This window comes from Ovis aries, chromosome X (assembly GCF_016772045.2).
Source record: "Ovis aries strain OAR_USU_Benz2616 breed Rambouillet chromosome X, ARS-UI_Ramb_v3.0, whole genome shotgun sequence".
NCBI lineage: Eukaryota > Metazoa > Chordata > Mammalia > Artiodactyla > Bovidae > Ovis > Ovis aries.
In genome coordinates, this window is record NC_056080.1 from 72,107,274 (window position 1) to 72,123,524 (window position 16,251).

Consider the following 16,251-nt stretch of genomic DNA (forward strand, 5'->3'; position numbering starts at 1 on the left):
TACTATTTGCAGATGGCTTGCTGCTTTATGTAGAAAACCCTAAAGTCTCCACCCAAAAACAATTAGAACTAATAACTGAATTCAGCAAATTTGAAGGATACAAGATACTTACGTTTACCAAGGGGGAAGAGTAGGGGAGAAGGATAGATTTGGATTTGAGGATAACATGTATGCATTGCTATACTTAAAACAGATAACCAACAAGGACCTACTGTATAGCATAGGGAACACTGCTTGGTATTCTGTAATAACCTAAATGGGGGAAAAATAGAAAAATAATAGATACATGTATATATGTAACTGAATAACTTTGCTGTACACATGAAACTAAGATGGTATTGTTAATCATCTATACTCCAATATTGTATAAAATAAAAAAGAGATTTGTAGAATTTTATATACTCTAAAAACAAACTATCCAAAATACAACGTTAAAAAGAAATAGTTTAAAATCTCATCAATCTATGTCTTTTGGTTGGAGCATTTAATCAGTTTACAATTGTGTTTCTATTCTTTATTTAAATATACATTGTTAATTTTTATAATGTGTTGTTTCCTCCCATACAACAATAAAAATCAACCATTATACATATATCACCTCTTTCCTTAGCCTTCTTATCTTCCCCCCATTCCATCCCTCCAGGTATTCACAGAGTACCAGAATGGGCTCCCTAGGCTGGTGATTATTTACATTTATATTTAAAGTAATTATTGATATATGAGTTCCTATTGGCATTTTAAAATTTTGGGAGGTTTATTTTTGTAAGTTTTTTCATTCTCTTGTCTTTCCTGCCTGTAGAACTCTCCTTAGCATTTGTTGTAAAGCTGGTTTGGCAGTGCTAAATTCTCTTAACATTGCTTGTCTCTAAAGCTTGTGATTTCTCCATCAATTCTGAATGAAATGCTTGCTGGGTAGAGTAATCTTGGTTGTAAACTTTTTCCTTTTCATTACTTTAAATATATCCTGCCATTCCCTTCTAGCCTGCAGAGTTTCTGTTGAAAGAGCAGCTGTTAGGGGTTACCCAACTGTATTGGGTTTCTCTGTTACTTGTTGCTTTTCCTTTGCTGCTTTTTTTAACATTTTTCATTGTATTTAATTTTTGTTAATTTGATTAACATGTGGCTTGGCATGTTAAATTTATCGTATATGAGACACTCTGTACTTCTTGGGCTTGATTGACTGTTTCTTTTCCCATGTTAGGGAAGTTTTCAACTAATACCACCAAAATTTTTCTCAGATTCTTTCTTTTTCTGTTTTTCTTCTGTGACTCCTATAATTCTAATGTTGGTGTTTTAATATTTTCTCAGAGATCTCTGAGATTATCTTCAATTCTTTTCATTCTTTTCCCTCTATTCTGCTCTGCAGCAGTTATTTCCACCATTCTTTCAGCTCACTTTTCTGTTCTTCTGCCTCAGTTACTCTGCTATTGATTCTTTCTTCAGTATTTTTAATTTCACTAATTTTATTACCACTGTTTGCTTACTCTTTATTTCTTCCAGGTCCTTGTTAAATGTGTTAAATGATTCTTGCATTTTCTCCATTCTATTTTCAAGATTTTGGATCATCTTTAATTATTCTGAATTCCTTTTCAGGTAGTTTTCCTATTTCCTCTTCATTTATTTGATCTTGTAGGCTTTTACTTTGTTCCTTCATTGCACATTCTACGTCTTTTCATTTTATCTAATTTAATGTGTTTGAGGTCTCCTTTCCCCAGATTATAGGGTTTTAGTTCTGTTTTTTTGTCTCTGCCCTTGGGTGAGGTTAGCAGTGGTTTGTGTTGACTTTATGGCCTAATGGGCTTGTGCCTGAGTTCTGATGGTAAAGACCTTATGATAAAACCACATTAAATATTACTTTCAATTGTGAAAAACTGAAAGCATTCCCTCTAAGATCAGGAAAAAGACAAGGGTGACCACTCTTTCCACTATTATTCAACATAGTTTTGGAAGTTCTAGCCATGGCAATTGGAGAAGAAAAAGAAAAAGAAAAAATAATCCAGACTGGAAAAGAAGTAAAACTCTCACTGTTGGCAAATGACATGGAATTATATACAGAAAACCCTAAAGATACTATCAGAAAATCATTAAAGCTAATCAGTGAGTTTAGTAAAGTTGTAGGATACAAAATCAACACACACAATTCTCTTTCTTTCCTATATACTAACAATGAAAACTCAAAAGGAGAAATCAAGTATCAATCACATTCACAATTACAACACAAAGAATAAAATACCTAGGAATAAACCTTCTGAAGGAGACATTTGTATACAGAAAACTATTAGATGCTAATGAAAGAAATCAAAGATGACATAAACAGATGGACATATATACTATGTTCTTGGATCAGAAGAAGCACTATTGTGAAAATGTCTATACCACAAAACACAATCTACACATTCAGTGCAATCCTATCAAATTACCAGTTGCATATTTCACATAAATAGAAAAAATTATTTGTATGGAAATTTGTATAGAATTTGTATGGAAATACAAAAGACTCCTAATATCCAAGGCAATCATGAGAAAGAAGAATAGAACTGGAGGAATCAACCTTCCTGACTTCAGACTACACTACAAAGCTACAGTCATCAAGACAGTATGGTAATGGCACAAAAACAGAAATATGGACCAATGGAACCAGATAGAAAGCCCAAAGATAAACTCACACACCTATGGGCACCTTATCTTTGAAAAAAGAGGCAAGAATATACAACAGAGAAAAGACAGTCTCTTCAACAAGTGGTGCTGGGAGAACTGGACAGCTATGCAGAAAAGAATGAAATTTAAATACTTCCTAACACCATACACAAAGATAAACTCAAAGTGGATTAAAGACATAAAAGTAAGACCTGAAAATATAAAACTCTTAAAGGAAAACATAGGCAGAATACTTTTAGACATAAATCACAGCAAGATCCTCTATAACCCACTTTCTAGAGTAATGGAAATAAAAGCAAAATAAACAAATGGGACCTAATTAAACTTAAAAGTTTTTGAATAGCAAAGGAAACTATAAACAAGATGAAAAGACAACACACAGAAAGGGAAAAAAAAATAATAGCAAGTGAAACAACTGACAAAGGATTAATCTCTAAAATATATAAGCAGCGCATGCAGCTCAATACCAAAAAAAACAAACAACCCAATCAAAAAGTGGGCTGCTAAACAGATATTTCTCCAGAGAAGACACATAGATTGCCAAGCATCACATGAAAAGGTACTCAACATCACTAATTTTTAGAGACATGCAAGTCAAAACTACTATGAGGTATCACCTTACCCTGGTCAGAATGGTGGTTTAGTCGCTAAGTTGTGTCTGACTCTTGCGACCCCATGTACTGTCGCCTGTCAGGCTCCTCTGTCCATGGGATTTTCCAGGCAAGAATACTGGAGTGGATTTGTCATTTCCTTCTCCAGAGGATCTTCCCAACCCAGGAATCGAACCTGGGTCTCCCTCATTGCAGGCAGATTCTTTACCAAGTGAGCTCTGAGGGAAGCCCAATGGAGAGAAGTCAGAATGGCCATCATCAAAAAATCCACAATCAATAAATTCCGGAGAGCATGTGTAAAAAAGGGAACCCTCTTCCATTGTTACTGGGAATAGTCATCAAAACAGCCACTATCAAGAACAGGATGTAGATTTCTTGAAAATACTAGGAATAAAGCTACTATATGACCATGTTATCTCATTAATGTGCACATACCCTGAGAAAACCATAATTCAAAAAGCCACATATACCCCAATGTTCATTGTAGCACTATTTAAAATAGCCAGGACATGGAAGTAACTTGGATGTCTCTAAACAGATGAATAGATAAAGAAGTTTTGATATACATATATACAATGGAATATCAGTTAGTCATATAAAGTAATGGATTTTAGTCAGTTGAACTGAGATGGATAAACCTAGAGCCTGTTAAACAGAATGAAGTCAGTCAGAAATAGAAAAACACATATCATATTTTAATACATATATATGGAATTTAGAAAAAAATGGTACTGATAAACCTATCTGCAGGGAAGTAGAGACTTAGACATAGAGATCAGACTTATGGACACAGCACATGAAGGAGAAGGTGGGATGAACTGAGAGTAGCATTGAAATATGTATATTACCATGTGTAAAATAGGCAGCTAATGGAACATTGCTGTATAGTGCAAGAAGGTCAGCCTGGTGCTCTGTAACAACCTAGTGGGATAGGATGGGTTGGAAGGAGGTGGGAGGGAGGTTAAAGAGGAAGTTCACGTATGTATACTTATTGCTGGTTTGTGCTGATGTATGGCAGAAACCACATAACATTGTAAAGCAATTATCTTCCAATTAAAAATAAATAAATTATTATTTTTAAAAACTAAAATAAAATATCAAAAAGATAAAATGTTTGGGTTTAAATTTAGCAAGGAGGTGATAGACCTGTACTCTGAAAAGTAGAAAAATTGATGAGGGAAACTAAAGGTGACACAAATAAATGAAAAGATATATTGTGATCATGGATTGGAATTAATAATTAATTAATTAATAATTAATATTGTTAAATTTTACATATTACACCAAAACAATCTAAAGATTTAAGGAAAGCACTATCAAAATACCCATGACATTTTTCACAGAACTAGAAAAAATAATCCTAAAATTTATATGGTGCTTCAAAAAATCCTGAATTGCCAAAGCATTCTTGAGAAAAAGAACAAAGCTGGAGGTGTCATTCTCTGAGACTTCAGAGTATACTATGAAGTTATAATAATCAAAAGAGTATGGACTGACACAAAAACCAGATACCTACATCAATGGAACAGAAGAGAGAGCCCAGAAATAAACATACATGCCTATGGCCAATTAATCTATGACAAAGGAGACAAGAATACACAATGGAAAAAAGACAGCTCTTCAAGAGGTAGTGCCAGAAAAACTATACAGCTAATGTAAAAACAATGAGATTAGAACATTCTCAAACACCAAATAAAAAATAAAATAAAAATATGTTAAAGATCAAAACAAAAGTAATTCCACTTCTAGGTATATAGCCAGAAAGAAACCATAAAAATTCTAAAAGAGAACATTGTTGGAACACTTTGACACAAATCATAGTAAGATTCTTTTGGATCAGTCTCCTAAAGCACAAGAAATAAAAACAAAAATAAATAAGTGGGATCTAATTAAATTTAAATCTTTTACACAAAATGAAACCATGAACAAAATTAAAAGACAACCTACAGAATTTGAGAAAATACTTGCAAATGATATCACTGACAAGTGGTTAATTCAATATAAGCAGCTCACACAACTCAATATTAAAGAATCCCAAACAATCAAAGCAAAATATGGACAGAAGACCTGAATACACATTTTTCATAAGAAAAAAATGGCTAACAGGCACATAAAATGATGCTCAACATTGCTGATTATCAGAGAAATACAAAACAACGAGATATACCTCACACCTGTCTGAATGACTATCATCAAAAAGTCTACAAATAACAAATGTTGGAGAGGATATGGAGAAAAGGAAACTTTGTACACTGTTGGTGGAAAAAGGGAAACTTTGTACCAATTGGTGTAACCTCTATGTAAAACAGTATGGCGTTTCCTCAAACAACTAGAAATGTAACTAACATATGATTCAGTAATTCCACTTCTAGGTATATAACCAGAAATAAACAGTAATACTAATTCAAAAAGACATCAATATATGCACCCCAATGTTCATAGCAACACTATTTACAATAGACAAGTTATGGAAGCAATCTGTGTCCATTATCAGATAAATGTATAAAGATGTATATACATATATACAATGGGATATGTGTATATCTATATATGTCCCATTAGCCATAAAAAGAAGGAAATTCTATCATTTTCAGTAACAAGGATGGACCTAGAAAATATTATGTTACTGAAAAAAGTTAGATAAGAAAGACAAATATTGTATGATATCAATCATATGTGTAATTTAAAAAACAATACATAAATATATACGCAAAATAGAAACAGACTCACAGATAGAGAACACAAACTTGTGGTTAATATGGAGGAGAAGTAAATTCGAGATATGTGATTAAGAGATACATACCACTCTGTATAAAATAGATAAGCAACAAGAAATTATAACACAGGAATTTATAGCCATTATCTTGTAGTAATTTTAATGGAGTATAATATAGAAAAATATTGAATCACTATGCTGTACATCTGTAACTAATATTATAAATCAAGTATACTTACATAAAAATAAAATAAAACCATAAACACAGTCTATGCCTAAATACAGATAATCCATGGATAAAAAAAAAATAAAATGAATATACTAGGGGATTAAGATAACAAATGTGTCAGTGGATTAAAGTGCCCAGTTTTTGCTAGGCCTTCTCATATGAACAGTTAAGTTTATGTCATCTGTTACTATATTGTATTTCTCCCATTGTCTTTTACCCTGAAATATAGATTACCTCTAAGGTAAAATTGCAAAAGTTCGTTATCTTTTAAAAATATTTTATAACTACAATTTTGTTAATAGCTTTAATATAAATTTTAAACTTTGAGGTTTTTATATTATGATATTATTGGAATAAAACCTGTGATGAATACAGTTAGAAAACTTATGTGGTTAATTACTTTACAATGTTGTATTGGTTTTGCCATACATCAACATGAATCTGCCACAGGTATACACGTGTTCCCCATCCGGAACCCCCCTCCCTCCTCCCTCCCAGCACCATCCCTCTGAAAGTAATTAACCTCCAATTAAAATAAATATATTTTAAAAAAAGAAAAGAAAACTTATGGGAAAGTATTTTGACATGCACAAACTCCAGCTTATTCAAAGAGCATTTTTTGTTTGGTGACTTGAAAATGTTATCTAGACATGCCTAGGAAACGCTGCTTATTTCCAACCACTGAGAAATTTCTGACATTTCCAAATGCAGCATTTTCACTTTCTGAGGCTCATTCGTTTTCAGAATTGCAAAAGCATGATGCATGTGACTAAGTCACATTTCTATAGTGGTTTTTCAAAACCTTTTCAGAGGAAACCATTAAGAAAACAGTTGCTTAGACCAGTGTTAGTCTGAGTGTAGTTCATAAGACTAGCAGCATCTGCTTACCCCGCCTGAAAACTACAGTCAGAATTTCTGGGAGTGGGTCTCAGGAATATTTTAATGCATCTTCCAGATTTTTATGTTACAGTTTGAGCGACACAGATGAACACTTGGGTGAGACCTCTACTGCATCCACTGTAGTCCCTACCGATTTCAAATCACTCCCACTTACTCAGTACCCGATCCAATAACATGATTCACAATGTTAAAAAAACAATCAAATGGCCCATAATTTTCTTTTTAAACTACTTTTTGTTGTTGTTTCTTAGTTAAGTGTTAGTCGCTCAGTCATGTCTGACTCTTTGCGATCCCATGAACAGTAGCCCACCAGGCTCCACTGCCCATGGAATTCTCCAGGCAAGATACTGGAGTGGGTTGCCATTCTCTTCTCCAGGGGATCTTCCTGACCAAGAGATTGAACCCCAGTCTCCTGCATTGCAGGAGAAGATTCTTTACCAACTGAACCACCAGGGAAACCCATTGTTTCTTAGTATACAGGTGAAATAAATCCCTAATCTACCTGATGAGGTTTTATGAAAGCAATGCCCTCTTTCTAGGCTGAGATCAAATCTCTTTCCTAGCGTGTATCATAGTATCTGACACACAGCAGGAGTTTGATGAATGTTTGTCAACCATATATAACCAATCTCATCTCTTTTTTAAAAAAGTAGACACTTAAAATTATGTATGTGGCTCACAATATATTGCTGTTGGAGAGCACTGTTCTATAGTACTTCCTACATCTTAGTTAAAAACAATTCATCTAAACTTCAATTAAGATAAGAAATGTCTGATTTATGTAAATACACGTTCTACTATGAAATTAATCAGCTTGTCTTTTGGGGGTTGCCCAGGTTTCTCTAAAGATTCTGGCCATTCACTCAATGGCATTTTCCCCCTCTTATCATAAACAAGGTTCTTTATTTCTTCCATTTGAAACATCCATAACATTATTGGAAACCCTTAAGGTGAGCTCAGAACACAGAAAGCTTCCAGATCAATCAGTTCTTAGAGCACAACCTGGGTGAGGGTATTAACCACATTCCCTGTTCTCACCTGCACCTGGCACCCTGAAAACCTAGTGAGGAGGAGCTGAACAATGAAAAGCAGGGAGGAAATAGTAATGTCTTAGCACACTCCTGAAGTTCCCAACTGGAATGTCTTCAGTATTTTCTGCCTGCTGGGGGCCTTTTTCTTTCCACTCATCTCCTGAGAGCCTGACATGCTGGTATAATAGATTTTACTAGAGCTTATTGTTTCTACTCTGATGCTGTTTTGTAGAAGTAACACAGCCAGCCCCTTCACTGATACTTCCAGCTCAGCAACGCTAGATGCTGTGTCCAAAGGCCCAGCCCTTCTCAGGGCCATTGCTAAGGGCCAGGGACCCTGTGCTCAGATTGGCTGGGAAACAAGCACCCTAGCGGCACAAGAGCTCACCCATTCTGGGAACTCTGGGCGTCTGGTGACTAACAGGTTATAGTCCTCATTGGCCTGGTGGGAGGGGCTGAACTCTCTGGGAGAATAAACTCTAGTTAAGGGTTATTTTCTCTCCTTACTCTGAAGCTCAGGGAAAGAGAGGAAGGAAGAGCTGAAGGACTCTGCATTCCTGCTGCCTATTCTCCCACTTCCTTGCTTGGGAATGGTGGTGAGTGTTAGCTTTCATACTTGACAAAAGTGGCCACGAATGAAGTGTCAAGACACCTGAGGGAGAAAATGGGCAAAACACAAAGTGATGTGTGAACAAAACAGACATATTAGAACTCATGCTGCTTAGGTTTGTAGGAGCAAAGAAAATGGTGCCTAATGAGGTCCAGCCCCTGTGGATCCAGGGAATTCGAGCAGGGACAGAGTCGGCATCTGGGAAAGGACTATTTAATTAGAAATATAAAGAGATTAGGAAAGAATAGTGTAGTAGGAAATTTAGAGGAGGAAAGAGGCTGTATTCCTTGGTTTACATGGAAAGCCAATAAGGCCCCAAGACAAGGGACTTGAATCATCTATGTAGGGCTACAGGGGCCCGCTTGAATAGCAGAGGGTGCCCCGCCTTGGGCTCCCTCTCGTATGGGTCTTAGAACCCTGGGCAAAGTAGTATACATGGCTACCCTCTGTGCCCCAGATGCGAATCAGCCAGAAAATAGAGTAAGAAAAGAAGACACTGGTGAACCAGTCTTTCCAGGAACTGGCCTATCCTTTATTGTCCAGAAAAGCTTTTTATAATTTTGGTTGCACATAGGGATCAATGGATAATACAAAGTTATGTAGCGTCAGAAGCCCTGACTCTTTTCGAAACCAGGCTTTCTCTCTGCATCAGTTCAGTTCATCTGTTCAGTTACTCAGTCATGTCCTACTCTTTGTGACCCCATGAATCACAGCACACAAGGCCTCCCTGTCCATCACCAACTCCCAGAGTTCACTCACAGTCACGTCCATCGAGTCAGTGATGCCATCCAGACATCTCATCCTCTGTTATCCACCTCTAGTCCTGCCCTCAATCCCTCCCAGCATCAGAGTTTTTTCCAATGAGTCACTTCTTCAAATCAGGAGGACAAAGGACTGGAGTCTCAGCTTTAGCATCATTCCATCCAAAGAAATCCCAAGGCGGATCTCCTACAGAATGGACTGGTTGGATCTCCTTGCAATTGAAGGGATTCTTAAGAGTCTTCTCCAACACCACAGTTCAAAAGCATCAATTCTTCAGCACTCAGCCTTCTTCACAGTCCAACTCTAACATCCATACATGACCACTGGAAAAACCATAGCCTTGACTAGACGGACCTTAGTCAGCAAAGTAATGTCTCTGCTTTTGAATATGCTGTGTAGGTTGGTCATAAGTTTTCTTCCAAGGAGTAAGTGTCTTTTACTTTCATGGCTGCAGTCACCATCTGCAGTGATTTTGGAGCCCCCCCCCCAAATAAAAAATAAAGTCTGACACTGTTTCCACTGTTTCCCCATTTATTTCCCATGAAGTGATGGGACCAGATGCCATGATCTTCGTTTTCTGAATGTTGAGCTTTAAGCCAACTTTTTCACTCTGCTCTTTCACTTTCATCAAGACAGTTCTTAGTTCCTCTTCACTTTCTGCCATAAGGGTGGTGTCATATGCATACCTGAGGTTATTGATATTTCTCCCAGCAATCTTGATTCCAGCTTGTGCTTCTTCCAGTCCAGCCTTTCTCATGATGTTCTCTGTATATAAGTTAAATAAGCAGGGTGACAACATACAGCCTTGACGTACTCCTTTTCCTATTTGGAACCAGTCTGTCGTTCCATGTCCAGTTCTAACTGTTGTTTCCTGACCTGCATATAGGTTTCTCAAGAGGCAGGTCAGGTGGTCTGTATTCCTATCTCTTTCAGAATTTTCCACAGTTTCTTCTGATCCACACAGTCAAAGGCTTTGGCATAGTCAATAAAGCAGAAATATATGTTTTTTGGAACTCTCTTCCTTTTTCCATGATCCAGGGAATGTTGGCAATTTGATCTCTGTTTCCTCTGCCTTTTCTAAAACCAGCTTGAACATCAGGAAGTTCATGGTTCAGGTATTGCTGAAGTCTGGCTTGGAGAATTTTGAGCATTACTTTCCTAGCATGTGAGATGAGCGCAATTGTGCGGTACTTTGAGCATTCTTTGGCATTGCCTTTCTTTGGAATTGGAATGAAAACTGACCTTTTCTCGTCCTGTGGCCACTGCTGAGTTTTCCAAATTTGCTGGTAGAGTGAGTGCAGCACTTTTACAGCATCATCTTTCAGAATTTGAAACAGCTCTACTAGAATTCCATCACCTCCACTAGCTTTGTTGGTAGTGATGCTTTCTAAGGCCCACTTGACTTCACATTCCGGGATGTCTGGCTCTAGATTAGTGATCACATCATCATGATTATCTGGATCGTGAAGATCTCTTTTGTACAGTTCTTCTGTGCATTCTTGGACCTCTTCTTAATATCTTCTGCTTCTGTTAGGTCCAGACCATTTCTGTCCTTTATTGAGCCCATCTTTGCATGAAATGTTCCCTTGGTATCTCTAATTTTCTTGAAGAGATCTCTAGTCTTTCCCATTCTGTTCTTTTCCTCTATTTCTTTGCATTGACCACTGAAGAAATCTTTCTTATCTCTTCTTGCTATTCTCTGGAACTCTGAATTCAGATGCTTATATCTTTCCTTTTCTCCTTTGCTTTTCGCCTCTCTTCTTTTCACAGCTATTTGTAAGGCCTCCCCACACAGCCATTTTGCTTTTTTGCATTTCTTTTTCATGGGGATGGTCTTGATCCCCGTCTCCTGTACAATGTCACGAACCTCATTCCATAGTTCATCTATCAGATCTATCAGATCGAGACCCTTAAATCTATTTGATTTAGGTCATACCTGAATGGTCTAGCGGTTTTCCCTACTTTCTTCAATTTCAGTCTGAATTTGGTAATAAGGAGTTCATGATCTGAGCCACAGTCAGCTCCTGGTCTTGTTTTTGTTGACTGTATAGAGCTTTTACATCTTTGGCTGCAAAGAATATAATCAATCTGATTTCGGTGTTGACCATCTGGTGATGTGCAAGTGTAGAGGCTTCCCTTGGGTTTTTGGAAGAGGGTGTTTGCTATCACCAGTGCATTTTCTTGGCAAAACTCTATTAGTCTTTGCCCTGCTTCATTCCGTATTCCAAGGCCAAATTTGCCTATTACTCCTTGTGTTTCTTGACTTCCTACTTTTTCATTCCAGTCCCCTATAATGAAAAGAACATATTTTTGTGGTGTTAGTTCTAAAAGGTCTTGTAGGTCTTCATAGAACCGTTCAACTTCAGCTTCTTCAGTGTTACTGGTTGGGGCATAGACTTGGATAACTGTGATATTGAATGGTTTGCCTTGGAGATGAACAGAGATCATTCTGTCGTTTTTGAGACTGCATCCAAGTACTGCATTTCAGACTCTTTTGTTGACCATGATGGCTACTCCATTTCTTCTGAGGGATTCCTGCCTGCAGTAGTAGCTGTATACACAAGTCTTAGGTGATTTACATCATCTTCTGGCCAGGAGGCCTATAAGCATTTTACGGTCCTTTTCTGATAAGGGTCTGTCAATCAGAAAACTTATTTGCCTTAAAAGTGTTGTTCTTTCCAAAGTCTGGTGCCACTCTCAGAAAGCACTAAATAAAGTTACATTCTTACATAGCAAGGACACAATGATTTATAACAAAGAAAGAGGAGTACAGTGATTTATAACAAAGAGAAAGTTCATTAAATCAAAAGTCTAGTGTTGCTAGCATCAAAACTACTATATTCCTTTTTCTGTAGCCAATTACATTGATTAATATCCTTCAGATGCCTAAAAGATAAAGAATATGGAGGCGTGGCAGCAGTCATTGACTCAACAGTGAAACCCATCACCAATATAAGTTTTAGCTTTTTGGGGGGCCATAAACAATCACAAGTTTTAAAAGTCTCTAACTGTCAGGCAAGTTAGAGAGCCATCAGAAGGGTTTGAGCTGAGACACTCCTTTTATATGCAGGAGACTGTTAACTGGAGCTCTAAGTTAACCTTTCAGAGAAAGGTGGTCAGGGACAGCCCCCTGTTATGTCAGAAGAGTGGAAATCACAGTACAATAAAGCAGGCAGACTCTGATTTTGGGGGTAGATGCTCAGGAAAATCCAGGGTTACACCTGAGGCCTGATCTCAGCCTCTGCCTTTTTCCAGGCCCCCTTCCTCATGACCTTTGCCACGGGCAGGATTCCCCATGCTGGCTCCCAACAGGTACCAATGTTTACCTGGATGGGAGTGGACCACCACAGCAACCTATTTTTTAATCTTTTCTCTTAGGCCAGGGAGGTACCTTCTTTCCCTCTCCAGTCCCTCCCCCTACTTGAGGATATGCTTCGCATGGCACACCTTCCTTCCTGGAGTTGAGCGTTTTTGGTTTTTAATCTCTGACACTCCTAGCTCTTCCTCTCTCCCTGAAAAAAGATGACCCCACATTTAATGTCTGTTTTCCCTTCAATAACTTCATAGTTCACTATTCCAGCTTTTATTCTTGAGTTTTGATCTTTTCCAGTAGTTGAAGGTCAGAATAACATTTACAAGATTTGGGGGGTTTGCCAAAAATGGGTAATGAAAATTGAGAGAGAAGTGGCAAAGAACCTCAGCACCAAATGTGTTAGGCAAATCTGGATTCCACTTCATAACTATGGATCTTATTATGTATAAGATAATTTATTTCACCTCAAAGTCTATTTCTCTATTGTTAAAATGAGAAAGGTGATGTCTACCTAACAGCATCATCTGTGAAGAGTAAATTAATTGAGCATATAAAAGTGTTTGGCAAATGGTCTGGCAAGACAATAATTATTATCAAGGATAATAAATGCCAGATTCTTTGCATGCTGCTTGGAAACAGACACATTAATATGAATAATAATAATAATAATAAATATCTACGTTCAAGGAGCTAAGAGAGTGGTGACTGATGAGATGAGGTAAATGCAGTGTAGAAAAGTCTAAACTAGGCTAGGTGGGTCAAGACACTTCAGAGATTTGAAGAAATGAGTAATAAACTGACCTTAAGGATATATATTTGCCAGGAAATTCCAAGAATGAAGGAATTTTAAGAAAGATGAAAGTCATGAAGCAACATAGTAATTGCAACTTCAAAGCACAACTGGAAGAATGAAGGCTAAAAATGTGAACAAGGAAAAGCACATAGACCTTCAGGTTTCATGCTAGATTTTTATTTTTAGCATTTCCCAGGCTATTTTCTGTTTTGTTAAAGTGTATAAAATCATAATTTACAGATTTGCTGAGATTAAACAATTACAAATTTTGCTTAAAAGCATCTTTAACATGTGAGACACTCAATAAATTATATCTATTCCTATTATTAATCCATTAGAATCCATTGAATGATTAAGCAGGTTTGTGTGAAAGGTGGATAAATCTAACATGTCAACTGGATTTGAAAGGGGGCAAGATTGGAAACAGCTGCATAATCCAAGAATGAAATGACAGTAATGAAAGGCAGAGATATTTAGAACAGACGACTGCTAAAATTTGGATCAGCTAGATATGGAAATGAGTAAGGGAAAGGAATTATACAGTGGAAAATGACAAATAGATTCAAGGGATTAGATCTCAGACAGAGCACCAGAAGAACTATGGAAGAAGTTCGTGACATTGTACAGGAGGCAGAGATCAAGACCATCCCCAAGAAAAAGAAATGCAAAAGGAAAAATGGTTGTCTGAGGAGGCCTTACAAATAGCTGAGAAAAGAAGAGTTCAGTTCAGTCGCTCAGTCGTGTCCGACTCTTTGCAACCCTATGAATTGCAACATGCCAGACCTCCCTGTCCATCACTATCTCCTGGAGTTCACTCAGACTCACTTCCATCGAGTCAGTGATGCCATCTAGCCACCTCATCCTCTGTCGCCCTCTTCTCCTCCTGCCCCCAATCCCTCTCAGCATCAGAGTCTTTTCCAATGAGTCAAATCTTCACATGAGGTGGCCAAAGTACTGGAGCTTCAGCATTAGCATCATTCCTTCCAAAGAAATCCAAGGGTTGATCTCCTTCAGAATGGACAGGTTGGATCTCCTTGCAGTCCAAGGGACTCTCCAGGGTCTTCTCCAACACCACAGTTCAAACGCATCAATTCTTTTGTGCTCAGCCTTCTTCACAGTCCAACTCTCACATCCATACATGACCACAGGAAAAACCATAGCCTTGACTACATGGACCTTAGTCGGCAAAGTAATGTCTGCTTTTGAATATACTATCTAGGTTGGTCATAACTTTTCTTCCAAGGAATAAGCGTCTTTTAATTTCATGGCTGCAATCATCATCTGCAGTGATTTTGGAGCCCCCCAAAATAAAGTCTGACACTGTTTCCACTGTTTCCCCATCTATTTCCCATGAAGTGATGGGACCAGATGCCATGACCTTCGTTTTCTGAATGTTGAGCTTTAAGCCAAGTTTTTCGCTCTCCTCTTTCACTTTCATCAAGAAGAATAGTGAAAGGCAAAGGAGAAAAGGAAAGATATGCCCATTTGAATACAGGGTTCGAAAGAACAGCAAGGAGAGATAAAAAAGCCTTTCTCCATGATTAATGAAAACAAATAGAGGAAAACAATAGAATAGAAAAAACTAGAGATCACTTGAAGAAAAGTGGAGATACCAAGGGAATATTTCATGCATAGATGGGCATGACAAAGGACAGAAATGGTATGGACCTTACAGAAGCAGAAGATATTAAGAAGAGGCAGCAAGAATACACAGAACTATACAAAAAAGATCTTGATGACCCATATAATCACAATGATGTGATCACACACCTAGAGCTAGACATCCTGGAATGTGAAGTCAAATGGGCCTTAGGAAACAACACTACGAACAAAGCTAGTGGAGGTGATGGCATTCCAGTTGAGCTGTTTCAAATCCTAAAAGATGCTGCTGTTTAAGTGCTGCACTCACTTTGCCAGAAAATTTGGAAAACTCAGCAGTGGCCACCGGACTGGAAAAGGTCAGTTTTCATTCCAATCCCAAAGAAAGGCAATCCCAAAGAAAGCTCAAATTATTGCACAATTGCACTCATCTCACATGCTAGCAAAGTTATGCTCAAAATTATCTAAGCCAGGCTTTGACAGTATGTGGAGCCTTAAATTCCAGATGTTCAATCTGAATTTAGAAAAGGCAGAGGAACCAGAGATCAAATTACCAACATCCACTGGATCATTGAAAAGGCAAGAAAGTTTCAGAAAAACATCTTCTGCTTTATTGACTATTCCAAAGCCTTTGATTGTGTGGACCATCAGAAACTGGAAAATTCTGAAAGAGATGGGAATACCAGAGCACCTTACCTGCCTCCTGAGAAACCTGTATGCAGGTCAGAAAGCAACAGTTAAAACTGGACATGGAACAGACTTTTTCCAAATAGGAAAAGGACTACATCAAGGCTGTATATTTTCACCCTGCTTATTTAACTTTTATGCAGAGTACATCATGAGAAACACTGGGCTGGATGAAGCACAAGCTGGAATCAAGTTTTCAGGAGAAATATCAATAACCTCAGATATGCAGATGACACCACCCTTATGGCAGAAAGTGAAGAACTAAATAGACTCTTGATGAAATTGAAAGAGGAGACTGAAAAAGTTGGCTTAAAACTCAACATTCAGAAAACTAAGATCATG

The 16,251-nt window shown here is 37.5% G+C and overlaps 1 protein-coding gene across 1 annotated transcript in view; it reads left to right on the forward strand.

Annotated features, from left to right (window-relative positions):
* Positions 1-16,251, forward strand: part of LOC121818337 (uncharacterized) — a 29,108-nt gene that overhangs the window by 6,589 nt on the left and 6,268 nt on the right. The window contains 2 exon segments of the mRNA XM_042242327.2: positions 8,378-8,558; positions 8,660-8,741. Of these exon segments, the coding sequence (XP_042098261.1) occupies positions 8,378-8,558; positions 8,660-8,741 (263 nt within the window).